This window comes from Schistocerca piceifrons, chromosome X, assembly GCF_021461385.2.
Source record: "Schistocerca piceifrons isolate TAMUIC-IGC-003096 chromosome X, iqSchPice1.1, whole genome shotgun sequence".
NCBI classification, from domain to species: Eukaryota; Metazoa; Arthropoda; class Insecta; order Orthoptera; family Acrididae; genus Schistocerca; species Schistocerca piceifrons.
The window spans coordinates 428,102,624-428,119,209 of NC_060149.1; the positions used below are offsets into that span (position 1 = coordinate 428,102,624).

At 44.6% G+C, this 16,586-nt stretch overlaps 1 protein-coding gene across 1 annotated transcript in view; it reads left to right on the top strand.

Annotated features, from left to right (window-relative positions):
- LOC124722396 (lisH domain-containing protein ARMC9-like) overlaps nt 1-16,586 on the top strand; it is a 209,806-nt gene that overhangs the window by 12,233 nt on the left and 180,987 nt on the right. Inside the window, exons 5-7 of the mRNA XM_047247567.1 lie at nt 7-707; nt 14,340-14,379; nt 16,241-16,457. Coding sequence (XP_047103523.1) covers nt 7-707; nt 14,340-14,379; nt 16,241-16,457 — 958 coding nt within the window. The remainder of the gene's footprint in view (nt 1-6; nt 708-14,339; nt 14,380-16,240; nt 16,458-16,586) is intronic.

A 16,586-nucleotide genomic window follows, 5' to 3' on the forward strand; every position in this document is an offset into this window, starting at 1 on the left:
TGACAGAAGGAATCTGAGAAAATGGAAGATCCTTCTAACACAAATTTTTGTAAGGAGAACTCTGGACTTAAAGGAATTGCTGTGGGGCATGAAAATAATTGCAGTGATGCCAGAGTAGAAGACAAAAGTGAAAATGAAATAAATAAGAGTCACAATGTGAGAGAGAATTTTATGTCTTTGGAGAACACAGATACAATAACGGAATGTGGTGATCAGATGGAGCACCGGCTTACAAATGAAATTAAAGATATGGATGTTAAAAGTGACAGTTCTGTTGTGGCTAAAAAAGGGGTGTTTTGTAACCTGGAACTAATCTCTGACAATTGCTATGAAAATGAAAGTGTTAGCAGTGAATCTGAGATGAACAGTTACAATGGGCAAAGTGGAATGACTGCCTTAAAAAACTTTTTGGAAACCGAAGGATGTGAATTTAGTGGTGAAACAGAATTTCTTCGATTCTATGCACTTCCATATGTTAATGATCCAAAGTCTCATCCATCATTCCAGAATCTATTTACAGTGAGTAGATATACACTGTGTGGACTTAATTCTTGTTTTGATAATGTACTGAGTATTGGGGCTGCGTGTAAAGTACATTGTGGGATTACTGCGATTACACGGTGTGTCAAATCATTTGTTGCTGGTATCACACTACTGACTGTTAAACTCCACGTAGCTTTAATTGTTGTATTAAATCACACTAGCACGTAATTTTGTTTTTTGTAATTCAGAGAAAAGACCACTAACTCCATACGAAGAATATTTCTTTTTATGTAGCTTTTCTTTTAAACATTTTTGTTGTGTACAGAGTGATACCGGCACTAATGTGTTTTTTACTATTGCTCATCATTTCAATATATGTAAGACTATTGTTTGTTGATATATGGATGTGATCCACAACTCAGTATAAGGGTTGATTGCTGAATGTAAATTTTTGTGACTTAAACTACTACCACCCTCATGATTTGCAATAGGGTTTTTTCCCCCTCCCAGAAATATTTCTCAATACTCTTTTCAACTACAGGAAATCACTACATACAGCAACCTGTCTAATGGAGGGAGAAGCAAATCTGCATATTTCATTGCAGTTCAGTAGTGTCTGTGACACCAACCGTGAACAGGACACTGTGGCTTCTGTGTGCTGTTAAATCTATCAACATGCGTGGAAGGGTGATTTTGGAATGTGACTAAGCATGCATAATTCCCTGTGCACTCCTGAAGGCCGGGCCATGGGTCTGACGTGTAACAGGTGACTAGGTAACATGTAATTCCCAGCCCCGGGTCAACGAATAGGGTTCGCACGTTCCCCTTGGTACATGCCACACCCAGGGAGAGGTGATTGCCTGAGCTGCAACCTTCCCAAATTGCTAATTGGTCCCTCTGTCAGGTGTTCAGGAGATGTGACCTGAGGCGTGAACAATCACCTAAGGTGGGTGCGCCCCTTGAAAGGAGGGCACCATTGGAGGCACTGGCAATTGTGGGGGATTTTCTCGCAATGAGTCCATCATCTTTCCAATCAGTCTTCAAAATGTAATGAGGCTACTGATACAAAGACCCTTCCCGCTGCACCAAGATTCCTTGTGGTGTCACGTACTGAAGACGGTCAGTCCTTCACCAAGGTAAATCTGTTCATTATTCAGAAAGGTGTTGATACAATTGCCGGCCCTGTGAAATCCTGCTCTCATTTATGGAATGGCACTTTGCTTTTGGAGACTACTTCTGATTCTCAAGCACAACAACTGCTTGCTGCCTCACTTCTTTACGGCTACCCTGTTCGTGTCTAGGCCCATAGAACTTTGAATTCTTTCCGTGGTGTAATTTACATGAGGCTGCTCGATGGTCTAACCGAGACCACAATCCAATCTTACCTCTCTGATACGGGTGTCATTGCCGTCCATTGTGTAATGAAAAAGGTAGATTCCTCCTTAGTGCCACCCGCATTCTTTTTCTCTCCTTTGATAGTGGTGCTTCCGTCCAAAATCAAAACAGTCTATGAAATTATCACAGTCCAGCCGTACATTCCAAACCCAATGCGCTGTTACCTGTGTCATTGTTTCAACCACACTAGAACATTTTGTCGACACTCAGCCAAATGTGTAACCTGTTGTAGGGATGTGCACAAGGGCAATTGTCCACCTCCTTCTCTCCACTGTATCAACTGCAATTGCGGCCATGCCGCCGCCTCTCGGGATTGTCCCACGTATCTTGATGAGCGGGCTGTCCAAGAGATCCATGTAAAGGAAAAAGTGCGTTACCCAGTCGCTCGCAAGTTACTGTCTAGTCACAAACCATGCGTACTCCCATCTGGCACCTATACAATATAACCCCGCTTTTACATTCCCAGAATTGATGTTTTGCTGCGGTTTACGACATTTTTCATTGGTCCCGTCAAATTTCCTATGCCCACAATGTTAATTTGCACCTGATTTTGTTTCAAAATATTTATAATTTTCCCGCGATCTACACTTACGAAACAAAATTACGATAAAATGACGCTGGTATGATGTTGGCCATTCACTGGTGTTTACAAATATTACGTGGTTAAATTTCTTGACACCAGGGCACGCTACTCAGCAGATTTGAACCAGTAAACATGTAAAAGTTAACAATTTGTGCTGTATCTCCCACCACTGCCAAGCTCTACTTGGCTTGGTGGCTGAGGAGAGTAACTACGTTCGCGTGCGTGTGTGTGTGTGTGTGTGTGTGTGTGTGTGTGTGTGTGTGTGTGTGTGTGTGTGTGTGTGTGTGTGTGTGTGGGGGGGGGGGGGGGGGTGTGTCTACATAACTGACGAGGCACAGTACCTGATAATCTCAAAAAGATTACTACAGTCCAACAGACACAGAATAACACACATTTAAACACCATACAAAATACTTATTTACATATTTGCACTTTCTGAAATGCGTCATGCTAAGCACGACAAAATATGTAACTAGTGCAGTATTTCATTATTTAAATAATGAATGACAGCTGCTGGCTTTCAAGAACATCGATTATGACATATGAAATTGACTCAAACGTTCCTACTTCCTAGAGTTACCATTTCCAGTTACATAGCAGTTTTTATTAGATAATAAACCTTCATTAGATAATAAACAAGTCCCTGACAAGTCTTTTGATGCCTGTTATGTACTTCATACATAAATTGCAAGGGCTATCCTATATGTAACTTATACAGCTTAAAATGTTATTTCCCACATATCACATTTTCCCGTGTTTTACCCCATTTTTTGGAAGTCTCTTCAAAAGTGTAGAAGCAGTGTTTCACTATAGTTCTGTTCTTTTTACCTCTCGCTCCATGAAGGATATGGCCACACAGACATGTGACCTCCAATTCAGCTCTGAGGTTGGGAGATCGCCCAGTGTCAAGGTAGCATCACCATCCCCCCCCCTCTCATCCAGCTGTGCAACAAGCCGTCAAACTCTCGCCTCAAGGGGCAACGCCACCAGCTACACCACCGGTTGGCCAGAAAGGATAGGAGGAGTACTAAAGGACAGGAGTACTCCCGTGAAGACTTCCTCTGTCCTTCCAGCCAAACAACACCCCAGTCTTCCTCTAACCGTAAAGGCGGAAAGAAGTCCACCAAAGGCAAACAGTCTTCTCCTTCAACAACTCTAGGATCCTCTTCGGCAGTTTTGCCATGTGATACCTCAGCCTGGCCGGCCTCCTTGTTGTCAGTGTGCACCACCAACCGTTTCTCAGCGTTGGACTCCACAGACCGACCGCATAAGCAAGCCAATGCTTCTGTGGACCCCATGGAGCAGGAGCCTCCTCCTCCTGTGCCCTGTAGTAGCGACTCTTCACTGGCTGTCACTCGGCAGCCGCCGAGGTGACACCCCTACATCTCTTCCTCATTGTGACTCTCTTCCAATGGAATGTTCGTCGCCTTTGTTCCCACAAAGAGGATTTACAGCTGCTTTTAACATCGCAGTGTCCCCTTGTACTCTGCCTTCAGGAAACGAAATTGTGCTCTCACGACCACTTTGAGCTTTCACATTTCTTACCAATTTGTTTTGACCTTCCCCTTGAGGTCGGCATTCCATCTCATGGGACGTAATGCTGCTCATAAGGGATGACATTCATAGTCAACCCATCTCCCTGACTACCTATTTACAAGCTGTTGCAGTTCGCCTTTTCCTTCCGCACCTGACTTTTTCCCTCTGTACCATTTATGTCCCTCCGCCATTTGATGTCACCAGGGCAGACTTTCTTCAGCGTATTGGGCCTCTACCTCCCAATTTTTGCTACTCGGTGACTTTAATGAGCATCATCCCCTTTGGGGTTCTCCCAGGACCTGTCAGAGAGGTGCCCTCTTGGCTGATCATCTTAACCCACTTAACCTTTTCTGCCTTAACACTGAAGCACCCACTTTCCTTTCAGACTCCTCCACACCTATTCTCATTTGGACCTATCCTTCTGCACTGCCCAGCTTGCCCATTGTCTTGAGTGGTCCGTTCTTTCGGACACTTATTCTAGTGACCATTTCCTGTGTGCTATCTGTTTGCTGACTCCTACCCCATCCGTGTGCACACCCAAATGGCAGTTTACTAAGGCTGACTGGCAGCTTTACTCCTCCCTGGTGACCTTCGAAGAACAAGATTGCCCCGGTTGTGATGACCAGGTGGAATATCTCACAAATGTTATCCTTACTGATGCAGAACGTTCCATTCCTCGCACTTCCTCTTTACCATGTCGTGTCCCAGTCCCTTGTTGGACTGTGGCGTGCCACAACGCAATTTGCACGGAGACGTGCTCTCTGTGTTTTTAAGTGCCATCCTATGATGCAAAACTGCATTCATTATAAACATGTGTGCAAAGTGTTGTCGCATTCTTCAGGATAGCAAAAGAGCTAGCTGGATTTCATTCCGTATTTCTTTTAACAGTTCCACCCCTTCCTCTGTTGTGTGGGCCAACCTCCAACGGCTCTCTGGGACCAGGATCCATTTCCCAAATTTCCTGCCTGACAGTAGCAGACGATGTCATCGCAGACCCTATTGCTATCTCCAACACCTTGGGCCGCCATTTTGCGAAAGTTTCGAGCTCTTCCCACTATCACCCAGCCTTCCTCCATCGGAAATGAGTGAGGCGGCTCGGGCAATACCCTTCTCTTCTTCGAATCGAGAGTCCTACAGTACCGCCTTTACTATGAGGGAGCTAGTTCATGCTCTCAGTTCATCCCAATTCTCTGTTCCAGGGCCACACACCATCCACATTCGGATGTTGCAGCACCTTTCTTTTGCAGGCAAGCACTTTCTGCTTAACACGTACAACTGCATGTGGTCAGAGGGCACATTTCCCGGATGCTGGTGGGAAGCCACCACCATACCCATACCTAAGCCCAGTAAGGACAAAAACCTTCCTTTGAGCTCTCTTACCAGCTGCATTTGCAAGGGGATGGAACATATTAATCATGCCCAGTTGGTATGGTGGCTCGAGTCTCGCAATTTACTGACGAATGCATGGTGTGGATTTCAAGTGCAGCATTCTGCAGTTGACCATTTTGTTACTTTGTCCACCCATGTCGTGAATGGTTTTCTGCTGAAATCCCCGACTGTGGATGTTTTTTTTTATTTGTAGGAGGCCTAAGACACCTACTGGAGAACTGGTATCGTTGGTACTTTTTACATGTGGGGCTTCCGGGGGGGGGGGGGGGGGGGGCTGCCCTGTTTCCTTCAGGAATTTTTAAAAGACCGAGTTTTCAAGGTGCATGTGGGTTCTGCCTTGTCGGACACTTGTATCCAGGAAAACGATGTGCATCAGGGTTCCGTCCTGAGTGTCGTCCTCTTTTCTATCGCCGTTAACCCTATAAAGGCCTGTCTCCTGCTGGGCATCTCTGGCTTCCTTTTTGTTGATGATTTTACCGTCTATTGCAGTTCTCCACGGACCTGTCTCGCTGAGTGCTTCAGTGATGTTTTGATCTTCTTTACTCGTGGAGCATTGACAATGGCTTTCGCTTTTCCACTGACAAAACTGTCTGTATGAATTTCTGGCGATGCAGTTGGTTTCTCCCACGATCTTTACATCTTGGGCCTGTTACCCTTCCATTTGCCGAAACTACAAAATTCCCTGGGCTCATGCTTGATTGGAAACACTCTTGGTCCTCCCATGTGTCTTACCTGGCAGCCCGCTGTACTTGGTTTCTCAATGTCCCACATGTCCTCAATGGTACTCCCTGGGGTGCCAATCGAACTAACTTCCTCCGTTTGTACTGGTCCCTTGTCCATTCGAGACTTGACTATGTGTGCTTTGTTTATTCATCTGCATGTCCATCCCTCTTAAGCCATCTCAACGCTATCCCCCTCGTGGCATCCGTTCCACCATGAGTGCCTTTTACGCTAGCCTGCTTGAGAGTCTGTATGCTGAAGCTGCTGAACTATCACTGTCCTACCGCTGTGACTTTCTTCTCAGCAGGAATGCGTGCAATTTGCCGTGCATGGCCACCCATCCTATGCCTTCTTCTTTGATGATTCCTTTGATCACCAGTATGGGACGTGTCCCTCTTCTCTGTTACCTCGTGGAGTCCGCTTTTGGGACTTGATACAGTGGCTTAACTTCACACTACCTGCAACTTTCCCAGTGGGTGTGAACCTTTCACCACCTTGGCTTCGTGAAGTGGCCCATGTTAACCTTGGCCTTCATTCACTTCCTAAGAACACTACTCTAGCCTCAATCTATCGCCTTCAGTTTCACGACCTTCGTATTTAACTTCGTGATAGTACCTTTGTGTACTCTGATGGCTCTTGGACTGACCATGAGGTTCGGGTGTTCCTGTTGATGTCGGCTCCCTGGCTCCCAGCATACCGCTCAGTATTTACAGCCGAGCTCTTCACTATGTATCAGGTGATGGAGTATACCCAGCAATACAGCCTTTTCAACTGTGTCCTCTACTCAGACTCACTCAGCACCCTTCAAAGTCTATGTGCGCTGTACGCTACCCATCCCTTAGTGCAGTGGGTCCAGGAAAACTATCACTTCCTCACTCTTGGTGGAGCCAGTGTGATGTTTCTGTGGGTTCCTGGTCATGTTGATCTGCCAAGAAACGAGGCTGCTGATGCTGCTGCCAAGGCTGCAGTCCTCGTACCACAACCCGCGAGTTCCTATATTCCCTCCGACGATCTCTGTGTTGCCATCTGTCAGGAGGTGGTATCCTTTTGGCATCGCCAATTGTGCTCCCTTCACGGGAATAAGCTCCGGCTTATTAAGCCTCTCCCAGTGGCTTGGACGACCTCTTCTCAGCCCTCCTGCTGGGAGGAGGTCATTTTAACTAGGCTCCATATTGGGCACTGCCTTTTTAGCCATCATCATTTGATAAGTGACTCTACCCCACCACTTTGTACACATTGTGCTCAAGTTTTAACTGTGTGCTACTTCCTGATGGAATGCCCATTTCTTAGCCTGTTATGTTCCTGCTTGGGTTTGCCATCTGAGTTATCGGCCGTTTTAGGAAAAGGTGCCTGGGCTGGTGAGTGGGCTTTACTTTTTATCCGCCAAAGCAATATGGCGAAGGCCATTTAATTTTTAGTTTTGGACCTCCATTTTTTATTATGTCTTTTTTAGCTGTCTTGTATCATGTCAATTGGGACTGACACATAGTCTTCTTTTAACTCCTGTCTGAGTTTGTGTTCTATAATTTTGAGTTGGATGCATATGACCCCAGTTTTTTTGTGCACCCGAAAGCAAATCAAAACCAAAACCAAACTGGAAATTGACACGCAAGGCGAGTTTTCATTTCCTCTTGCTAGTCTCTGTTCCCTGGCTTGTTCTTTAGTCGCCATCAGCCACTACCGTACCTTGTGCCCACAGTGTTGTTCATAAGCGTTGTCACTCATGTGTAGATGCTAAAGTGGCGATACAGGACATTCTCATCCATGTGACACTTCAATTTTTTTTTCCTCCCCTTTTCGTAGCATTAATTTTGAGCCACCATGGATCCAGCATTTTTACAATGCTGGAGGGAGCAGTTGCACCTACAGAAGGAGCAGCAGATGCAAGAACTGCTAAACCAGAATGCGGAATTGCTTCGCACCCGTAACCATGCAGGTGGTGTGCCAGATGCCCGCTGTGCAGTCTTCTTCCCTGCCCCTGATGCTGTTTGCTGGTTTCGGTGAATATATGGAAAGGTGGGTGTTATGTCCGCACTATAACACAACAAATATTCCGTGATAACCAAATTTATTTGACCTTCTGTCACTCAAAACAAAGCTTAAGTTCGACTACACAACACTTCACTGGCTGTAGCGCCAAGGAGAAAATCAGAGTCACTAGTAGAGAATACAAGTCCAAACCACTGCCAACTAGTCGATACCGACGCGTCGCAAGTTTCCAGCCAGGGAGGCCACAGTACAGTTCGGTCGTCGTGAATCCAGCAGCCGGGTAGTAACACAGTCATCGGCGAAGATTGAACTGGTTAAACGGGCTCAGGGAGCTCGCTTAAATCCGCAGGTCCGGCCAATCAGTGTGTTGGTAGATGGCGCCCTTATATGGTTGCTCACTCTGGTGGCAAGGGCAGCACCTCCAGGGTAATCCGTACCTCATATACAGACTCGCTAATTCAGGACATGATTGCCTGGTTACCACCTGTTCCTGAGGTCCAGACAAAGGCATTGACCTTGTTCGACCTTACTTCTGCCAGCGTTGCCCAGGTTGCAGAAGTGCATGAGCTGGTGGTGGCAAAGGACCTCTTTCCTGACTATTGGTAGGTGGCACAATTAAGTGCACATGACCTCGGTGCCCCATGACCTTCTCCAGGTGGTGGGTTTGTGTTAATGAAAGCGTCGTCGTTCCTGTCTGCAGTGTTTTTTGTGTCCTCTGTGTTGCACTCCTTCTGTTTATTGCACGAGCCAGCAGACCTGCCCAGACTGTAATTTTGTGCATGTTTGATGAGATTTGCCTGGATGTGGAGGCCATGTGTTGGATATGCCATCAGATAGGCTATTTAGCAACTGTTTGTGATAGTTGGCATGCTGTGGATTGCTTATTAGGTGCCTCTGCATATACAGTGGACTCTGCGCTGTCTCCAGTGCCCCGCACATATTGCTCCATGCATTTTGCTGAGCTGCTGCCTCCATCTTAACCCAAAGGTGAAGTGGAGGCATATCCAGCATGGCTTCCATTCCCGCAGTTGGTGTGCTGCTAATTCTGCCCGTTATGGCTAAGCAGGCCAATCTCTGCACCTTAACAAGCTCTTTAGCAGCAACCTGCTGTTCTAACTTCTTCCACCACACTACAGCCCCATAGGAGATCCTAGCTCTAACCACTGTGGTGTATATCCAGTGCATAACCCTGGGGCTTAGGCCCCAGTTTTTGCCACAGGCCCTCCTAGTACTCACTAAAGTGCTTTTTGCCTTGGAGCAGATACTCTTAATATGAGGGGTCCAAGTTAGCTTCTCATCGAAGGTTACTCCTAGATATTTCACTGTCCCCTTCACAGGTAGAGTTTCATCGAATAGCTTTCGATTCCAATTTGTTTGCTGAATATGTCTCTTCGTAAATGGTACCACAACAGCTTTCTTAGGATTAACTCTCAGATCCTGATTAATGCACCATTTTTACACGATGTTCAACCCTCCTTGTGCCATATTCCTGACTGTGTCAGTGAATTTGACAAGTATTACTATGACAAGGTCATCTGCGTATCCTTGGCAGAAGCATTGTCTGGAATTTAGTTCCTCAATGAGTTCGTTCACCACTAGATTCCACAATAGAAGAGACAAAACTCCTCCTTGTGGGCAGCCTCTAGTGGTCTTAATTATCATCTTTTCATTCATCATGGTAGCCTCTACCTTCCTTCCACTAAGCATGGCTCTGGTCCACCTACATATAGCGGACCCCAGGTCATGCACCTTTGCTGCCCTTACCATGGAATCGAAGGTCGTGTTACTCAAGGCCCCCTCAATATCCAGGAAGATGCAGAGGGCTATTTCTTGGAAGTGAAGTGATTTTTCCACCTTCCCGATGAATTGGTGGAGAGCTGTCTCACATGATTTACCTGGTTGGTATGCGTGTTGGTTCAGGTGTAGAGGGACCCTACTTAGCCTCCTCTCCCCAAAGTATACATTAACCAGTTTTTCCAATGTTTTGAGAATGGAGGAGGACAGACTGATTGGTCTCATATCCTTGGCCTTGGTATGATCAATTCTCCCTGGCTTTGGAATGAAGACAACCTTCACTGCCCTCCAAACATTGGGAATGATTCCTACTGCTAAGCTAACCCTAAATAGCCTGCATAGGATTCTTATAAGCGTTCCTCCTGCCTATTGCAGGAGAGCTGGAAAAATTCCATCTGGGCCAGGTGACTTGAATGGCTGAAATGTTCCCACCGCCCACTGGAATTTGTTGAAGTTCACACACTCCTTGGCAGAGTCCCAGTCCTCTCTTCTAGTGTCTGAGAATCGTTGTCTCTCTGGGGTCACATACTGTACTGATCTGTGTTATCTGGCAGAGCATATTGAGGAAAGTGAGTTTTGAGGAGCAATTCCAGCGTCTCATGTGCTGTCTTTGTATATTCCCCATCCTCCTTCCTCAACGTACCTCCTGGATTAGTTGGTGCTCTAGTGAGAATATTGTGAAGTCTGGCTTGTGCAGCCGTGCCTTCCATTTCCTCACAGAATGCCTTCCAGGGTGCCTCCATTGCTTGTCTTATTGCAAGATTGTAACTGACAAGGACCTCACAATATTTAGCCCATTGTCCTTTATGTCTCGCAATATTAAACAGTCTCTGTACGTGTTTTCTTTGCGTTTCCAGTTTGTTATTCCACCAAGGAACACTCCTATTTGTGCACTTCCTGGTGATTGTGCAGTTGTCCTGATATGAGGTCACTATGGTAGAGGTAACAGCCTCTGCTACTTCCTCAAATGCTACTGGCTTCCTTACCGTGGTTTTAATTTCTGATAACCCTAAGTCAAGGTCCCTCCTATATGTCTCCCAGTCTGTTTTCCTGGGATTTCTATAAGTCATGGTCTGTCTGATTCCCATTTCAACCTTGAATTTAATGTACATGTGGTCCAATGAGGATGGCTCCAACACCACATGCCATTGTTTGACATAGCTACCCATCATCATGACACCAAATGTTATGTCAATTACTTCTTCCCTTCTGCTATTCATGAATGTAGGTTCATTGCCCCTATTCAGGACCTCTAAGTTGTTAGCTAAGAGGAATTCAAGAAAGTACTCACCTCTACAGTTGGTGTCCTTGCTGCCCGACACTAGGTTGTGGGCATTGACGTCGCACCCCACCAGCAGTGGGTCACCTTGTCAATGGCAAGTCTCAACCAGTCTCCTCACCTCCAAGGGAGGGGGAGAACTGTCTCGTAAGGTAGGTATGCTGAGGTCAGGACAATTTCCCTCGTGATACCTTCCTCACATTGCTGCATTTTGATGGTCACTAAGTCCCTAAAGCAGAAATCCATCATTGGCATGAAGGAAATGCCTTTTCTAACATAGATGCATGTTCTGGAGTTTCTTAGATTTCTAGCATAGATCAGCTTACCTCCAGTGCCTCCGAGGCCCGATACACCCCCTTTGTATAAATAGGGTTCTTGTGTCAGGACCACATCCACTTCGTGTCTCCCCAGGTAGTGGCTCAGGGCAGCAGAGGCCCCTTTATTGTGCTGCAGATCAATCTGCAGCACCTCCAGGCTCCGTCTTACTGCCATCTTCGAGGTCTTTGAGAACCCTGATGGTGACCTGCGAGAACCCTAAAAACAGTTTCAGGTCCTGCTCACCTTTAGGGACTCCTCACCAACCTCCACCACCAGGGTTCGTCCTTCTGGAGCAACTTTCCGGTTAATCATTCTCCAGTTTTCTGTCGGGACTTTTGGGTTCTGGACCCCCTATTTCCCTGAACAGAGTCTTGGGAGAGACTTCCTTAAGGATCTTGGGTACCCATAATGATATCTTTGCGGTCTTAAGAAGCTCCGGTGCCATCTTGGCCAGCAGCTTTGCATCTTCCCATGGGGATATCATGGGCACCTTGTCCTTGAGCCATTCTACTGTGTGCACCCCCTCACAGACCAAGATGAGTGCACCACGATGTAGTTAGACCCTCGTGAAGTTGGGACCTGGGCCAGCGTCCCCCCCCCCCCCCCCCCCCCCCCCATCTTTTCAGAGTGCCATCTGTACTAGTTCCTCCTGCTGCGATGCTGCGAGGTAATGGCCACCAGTGGATAACCTTCCTGGATAACTGCCATCCTAAAAACTGAGACTGCAGTACTATAGGTCTGTTTCCCTATTTCTTGCCTCGGTTTTTTCTGGACTCGCTTATCCTGGGAGGAGGGAGTCTTTGATTCCTCCCTTATCCGCTTACTACCTGTCTTTGACGTTGTGGGGGGTCTGTGTGTCCCCTTCAACCTGAGACAGTTTTTTTCCTGGGGGTCTTGGATTCTAGTCCCTTTACTTCCCTCCACTTGGGGTTATGAAGCCATTCTTTTCCTTCCTTTTCCCTCTGTTCTTTAGTAGCTTCCTCCTTTGGGCCCCAGACAAGCCTTTGATCTTAATCTGGTCTATCTTCTCAGTTACAGTTCCCACTTCTGGCTCAGGTCTAGACCCTGATTCAGTAGTGGAAGTGCCATCCATCGGTTCAGTCCCCGATGTTTGGGTATCTGAGGTGTCAATTTGCCCCTCAGTTTCTTTTTCTGCAGTCGTGTCCATGTTGGTCCCACGAGATTTGGGGATCTAGAAGGTCCACACCACAAATACCCCACACGGTGTAAGGCTAATTACTCAGGGAGGTTGCCCGGTATCCCTGAGGCTCCGTTTACGACACATCTTGCTATGTGCCACGCACCCCTCAGCACAGATCAGGGAATAGGGTAGGACTAGGAGTGGATGGGGAAGATGGGACGTTGTGGGACACTCTTAGTCTGATCCATCTGCTGAAGCCTTTCCAGCAGTAGGTCATCTACCTTTGGCATAGCCCTCAGCTTCCTGCGGATACGCAAGCCTCTCCACCTGGACAGACAGTGCTTTGTCAAGGTGGTGTTCGCTGGAGAGGGGACCTGTGTTTATATGAACTTTTTTCTTTAGCTTTACTTATAGAAAAACATATTAAAATATTTGCATATTTTCGTGAATCACCCTGTATTGCTGAGGACTGTGGCTGCATTTTGTTTTATTGTCATTTGGTTTCCTGTATTTAGATTTTGTCGTGTTTACACTGTGTTTTCATGGAAAGTAAAGTCTTTCACTTGCATGGAAAGCTACTCTTAATGCAGTTTTCAGACATTGCTGAGCTATTACATCAGACACGAGTTCTTTTCATTCCATTGGCAGTTATTTTTCTGATGTCCCTCATTTAATGCAATAGTATCTGTTCTTCATGTGTGCTGTGTTTTTAATTTTGTGACATCTGGCTGGTAACCAAACTGTTGTTTATGCTGACTTACTTGAGGATAACTCTCTCTTTCTTCTGTGCACATGTAATGAAAATTTAAGTAATATGTTAAGTGATAACCCTGAAATATGTGATCTTATGTTATCAGGTGCCAGTACTTACAATAGAGAATGTCAGTGATTGTGTGTTTTCTGTAGAGACCCTATAGGTACGGAACTGATGGTTGTCATTCTCTTTAGTGATTATTGTACTAAGAAAGTTAAATTTTGCTTTTGACTGTGAAATTTATCGTGGGGTGAAATGTGCAAAGTTTCACAGCAACTTGAGTAATTTTTTTTAATTTTCTTTTCTTTTAATGACAATATTGAATTGACGTACATGTAATAGTATATAATTTTCTGAGCTATCACCAATATAGTGCTGTAAATGCTTTAGGCTTCTGTTAATATATTTTGTAGAAATGGATGGAGATATGCCTCATAAAGTGTAAAACACATTACCATATGGGCTTTGGCACAGATATTAACTGAGTGGAGAAAATTTACACGGGGACGGCACTAACATTAAAAGATCATATATTGCTTTTAAATGTGTTTGTATGAGCACTATGCAGTGGACACACGATTAAGGCTTCTTCTGAAGAAATGATTGATCTTACATATTATATCTTGAACAACTTCACTTTAAGATTCATGAGAGTTTTTGGATGGCACAGATTTGATATGAACTGGTGTGTATATATATATCAAATTCAAGTATGAAACTTCCTGGCAAATTAAAACTATGTAGTATACCTAGACTCTAACTCAGGATGTTTGCCTTTTGTGGGCAAATGCTGAGAGGAGGGGTCATGAATCGTGCTTGGGTGACTCAGTTGGTAGAGCATTTGCCCACGAAAGGCAAAAGTTGTGAGTTAAAGTCTCATTCCAGCTCACAGTTTTAATCTGCCCGGAAGTTTCATATCAGTGCACAGTGCGCTGCATGTTAAAAATTCATTTTCTAGATTCAAGTGTGTTTTCCACATAAAGAAACTTGAGAATACAGTAGGTGTCAAATTCGTTGATTATGGACCCAAACTACTTTAAGGAGATCTCAGAATTAGATTTGGTAGCGTTGAATAATACATTCGTGTGCAAAACTTAAGGATGAAAGTAACTTTCACATGATTTGTCACTGCCCAGTAACATAGCTCGATGAAACTTGGACCGGACATAGGAAAAACTGCTAGACTGTAGTACAGAAGGTAACTGAAAGAAATACAGAATGAGAACGAGAACAGAAATGACACTTTTATTCAAAGACAGTAGTTACACTGAAGTTACTGTGATTTATGAGGGTCCCCTGGAAATTACAAAAGGTGGCACGTGGTTTTTAATAGGGTGTCTTATCACTATGGATGACAATGCATCTCTGCAACTTGCACCCATGCTGATTACAAAATTGGTAATGAGTTCTTGTGGTAGGGCATCCATTCCTCCCTTAGTGTAGTTGACAACTGCTGGATGGTCATTGATGCACGTGGACATCCCACGCATGGATGATGGGATTTAAGTTGGGGGCTGGGCAGACCAGTCAGTTGGCAGAATATCCTCTCATTCCAAGATCTCCTCCACATGCGCTGTTTGATGCGGTCGTGCATTGTCATCCATAAAATGACGTCATGACTGAATGCACCCTTGAAGATGCACTTGGGGAAGGAATAGTCTCACAATAGCGTTGACTGGTGCGTGTACTGTGTTCAAAGATTTGGAGATCAGTACCCGCGCAGGTCGCCGAAGTGGCGTCAACTCGAAAGACCTGCACCAGGCGAACGGTCTACCCGACGGGAGGCCCTAGCCACACGACATTTCATTTCATCCAATATTATGCCTTAACATGTGGACCACCTAAATGACCACGTGCAACAGTGTTCTGAAGGGCATTGTGTGTTCCTACCTCTTGTCATATAAGGGTATGTCCAGCATTGCGAAACATGAACTTCATCATCATCCTTAGAAGCGGTTTATACAGGTGATTAGATTATCTGCTCTAAAAAACTGCTGCTTAAACACTTTATTGGTCCACTTAGCTTGTACAGACATTTGAACTGACAAAACCAGACAGTTGCTCAAACTACTGTTGTCAAAGTATATATAATCTAGTGAGTGGTTTCCTGAAAGTATGGAGATGTTTTGTGCAACTGTAAATGAAGTACTTGGGAGAAAGTATGCTGTAGCCCACCGTCAAAAACCCAAAAGGCAGGTGTCATCATGGTGAAGCAATTGAATCTTGCTTGATCAAATACATAGAGCTCCATGAAGATTAGACTGAACAATTTTTTCAAAAAAATATTATTTACTATGCTTTTTACCAAACTTATTGACCAACTTACGCTATTAACATTTGGCAAACATTGTGCATATATAGTTTTTCATATACACATGAGAATCATCATCATCATCATCATCATCATCATCATCATCATAATCATCATCTGGCACTAAGCTTCCTTTGCTCATTTAAAGTTTGCTACAATTGCACAGGAATAATACTCCGCATTAATCTGTAGATATTTTGGATTGAGCATATAACTTGTTTCCTATCAAGCCTAGGTTTCTTCTAATGCACAGGAAACCTCCATTTCTGTAGCTTAACATATTTCTTTAGGAGTCATTTACTGTTACATTTGTTAATATTATTCTGCAGACTTGTTATAACTGAACTATGATACTTAACTGATGGATTGTTAAGGTCCGATAAGAAAGGATAACCTTTCAGTGTAAGTATTTATTTTTGGAAAGCGTGTGGCTTTGGACTGTTACTTTAAAATATTGGAAGTTAATCATGTTAATTTAGATGGTAATAAGAAATTTTGTGAGTAATTGTATTTTAGTTTAATGGGTAAACATATGTTTTATTATGTAGGATACGTGGATTTCAGACCTAAGAGCCAAACTCAATCAGTTCCTGTTTGAACATAGCTGTGGACCAAGTGTTGCACCACAGTTATTACAAGTATGCAATGTATTCCACAACCACAAGGAAAACAGCAGAGGAACCACACAGTCTGTGCTACTTTCCAAATACCAAAAGTTGCGGCGAAACTATAACAGCTTGCGATCAGATCATCATAATCTAATTGGTTTGGAGCAACTTTTTATATTCCTGTTTAAATGTAGTGTTTTAAGGAAAAACACACTGTGGCTTTGTTGCACATTCTATTGGTATTTATGAGTATGAAATGACACAACCTCAAGTATGTCTTATGCAC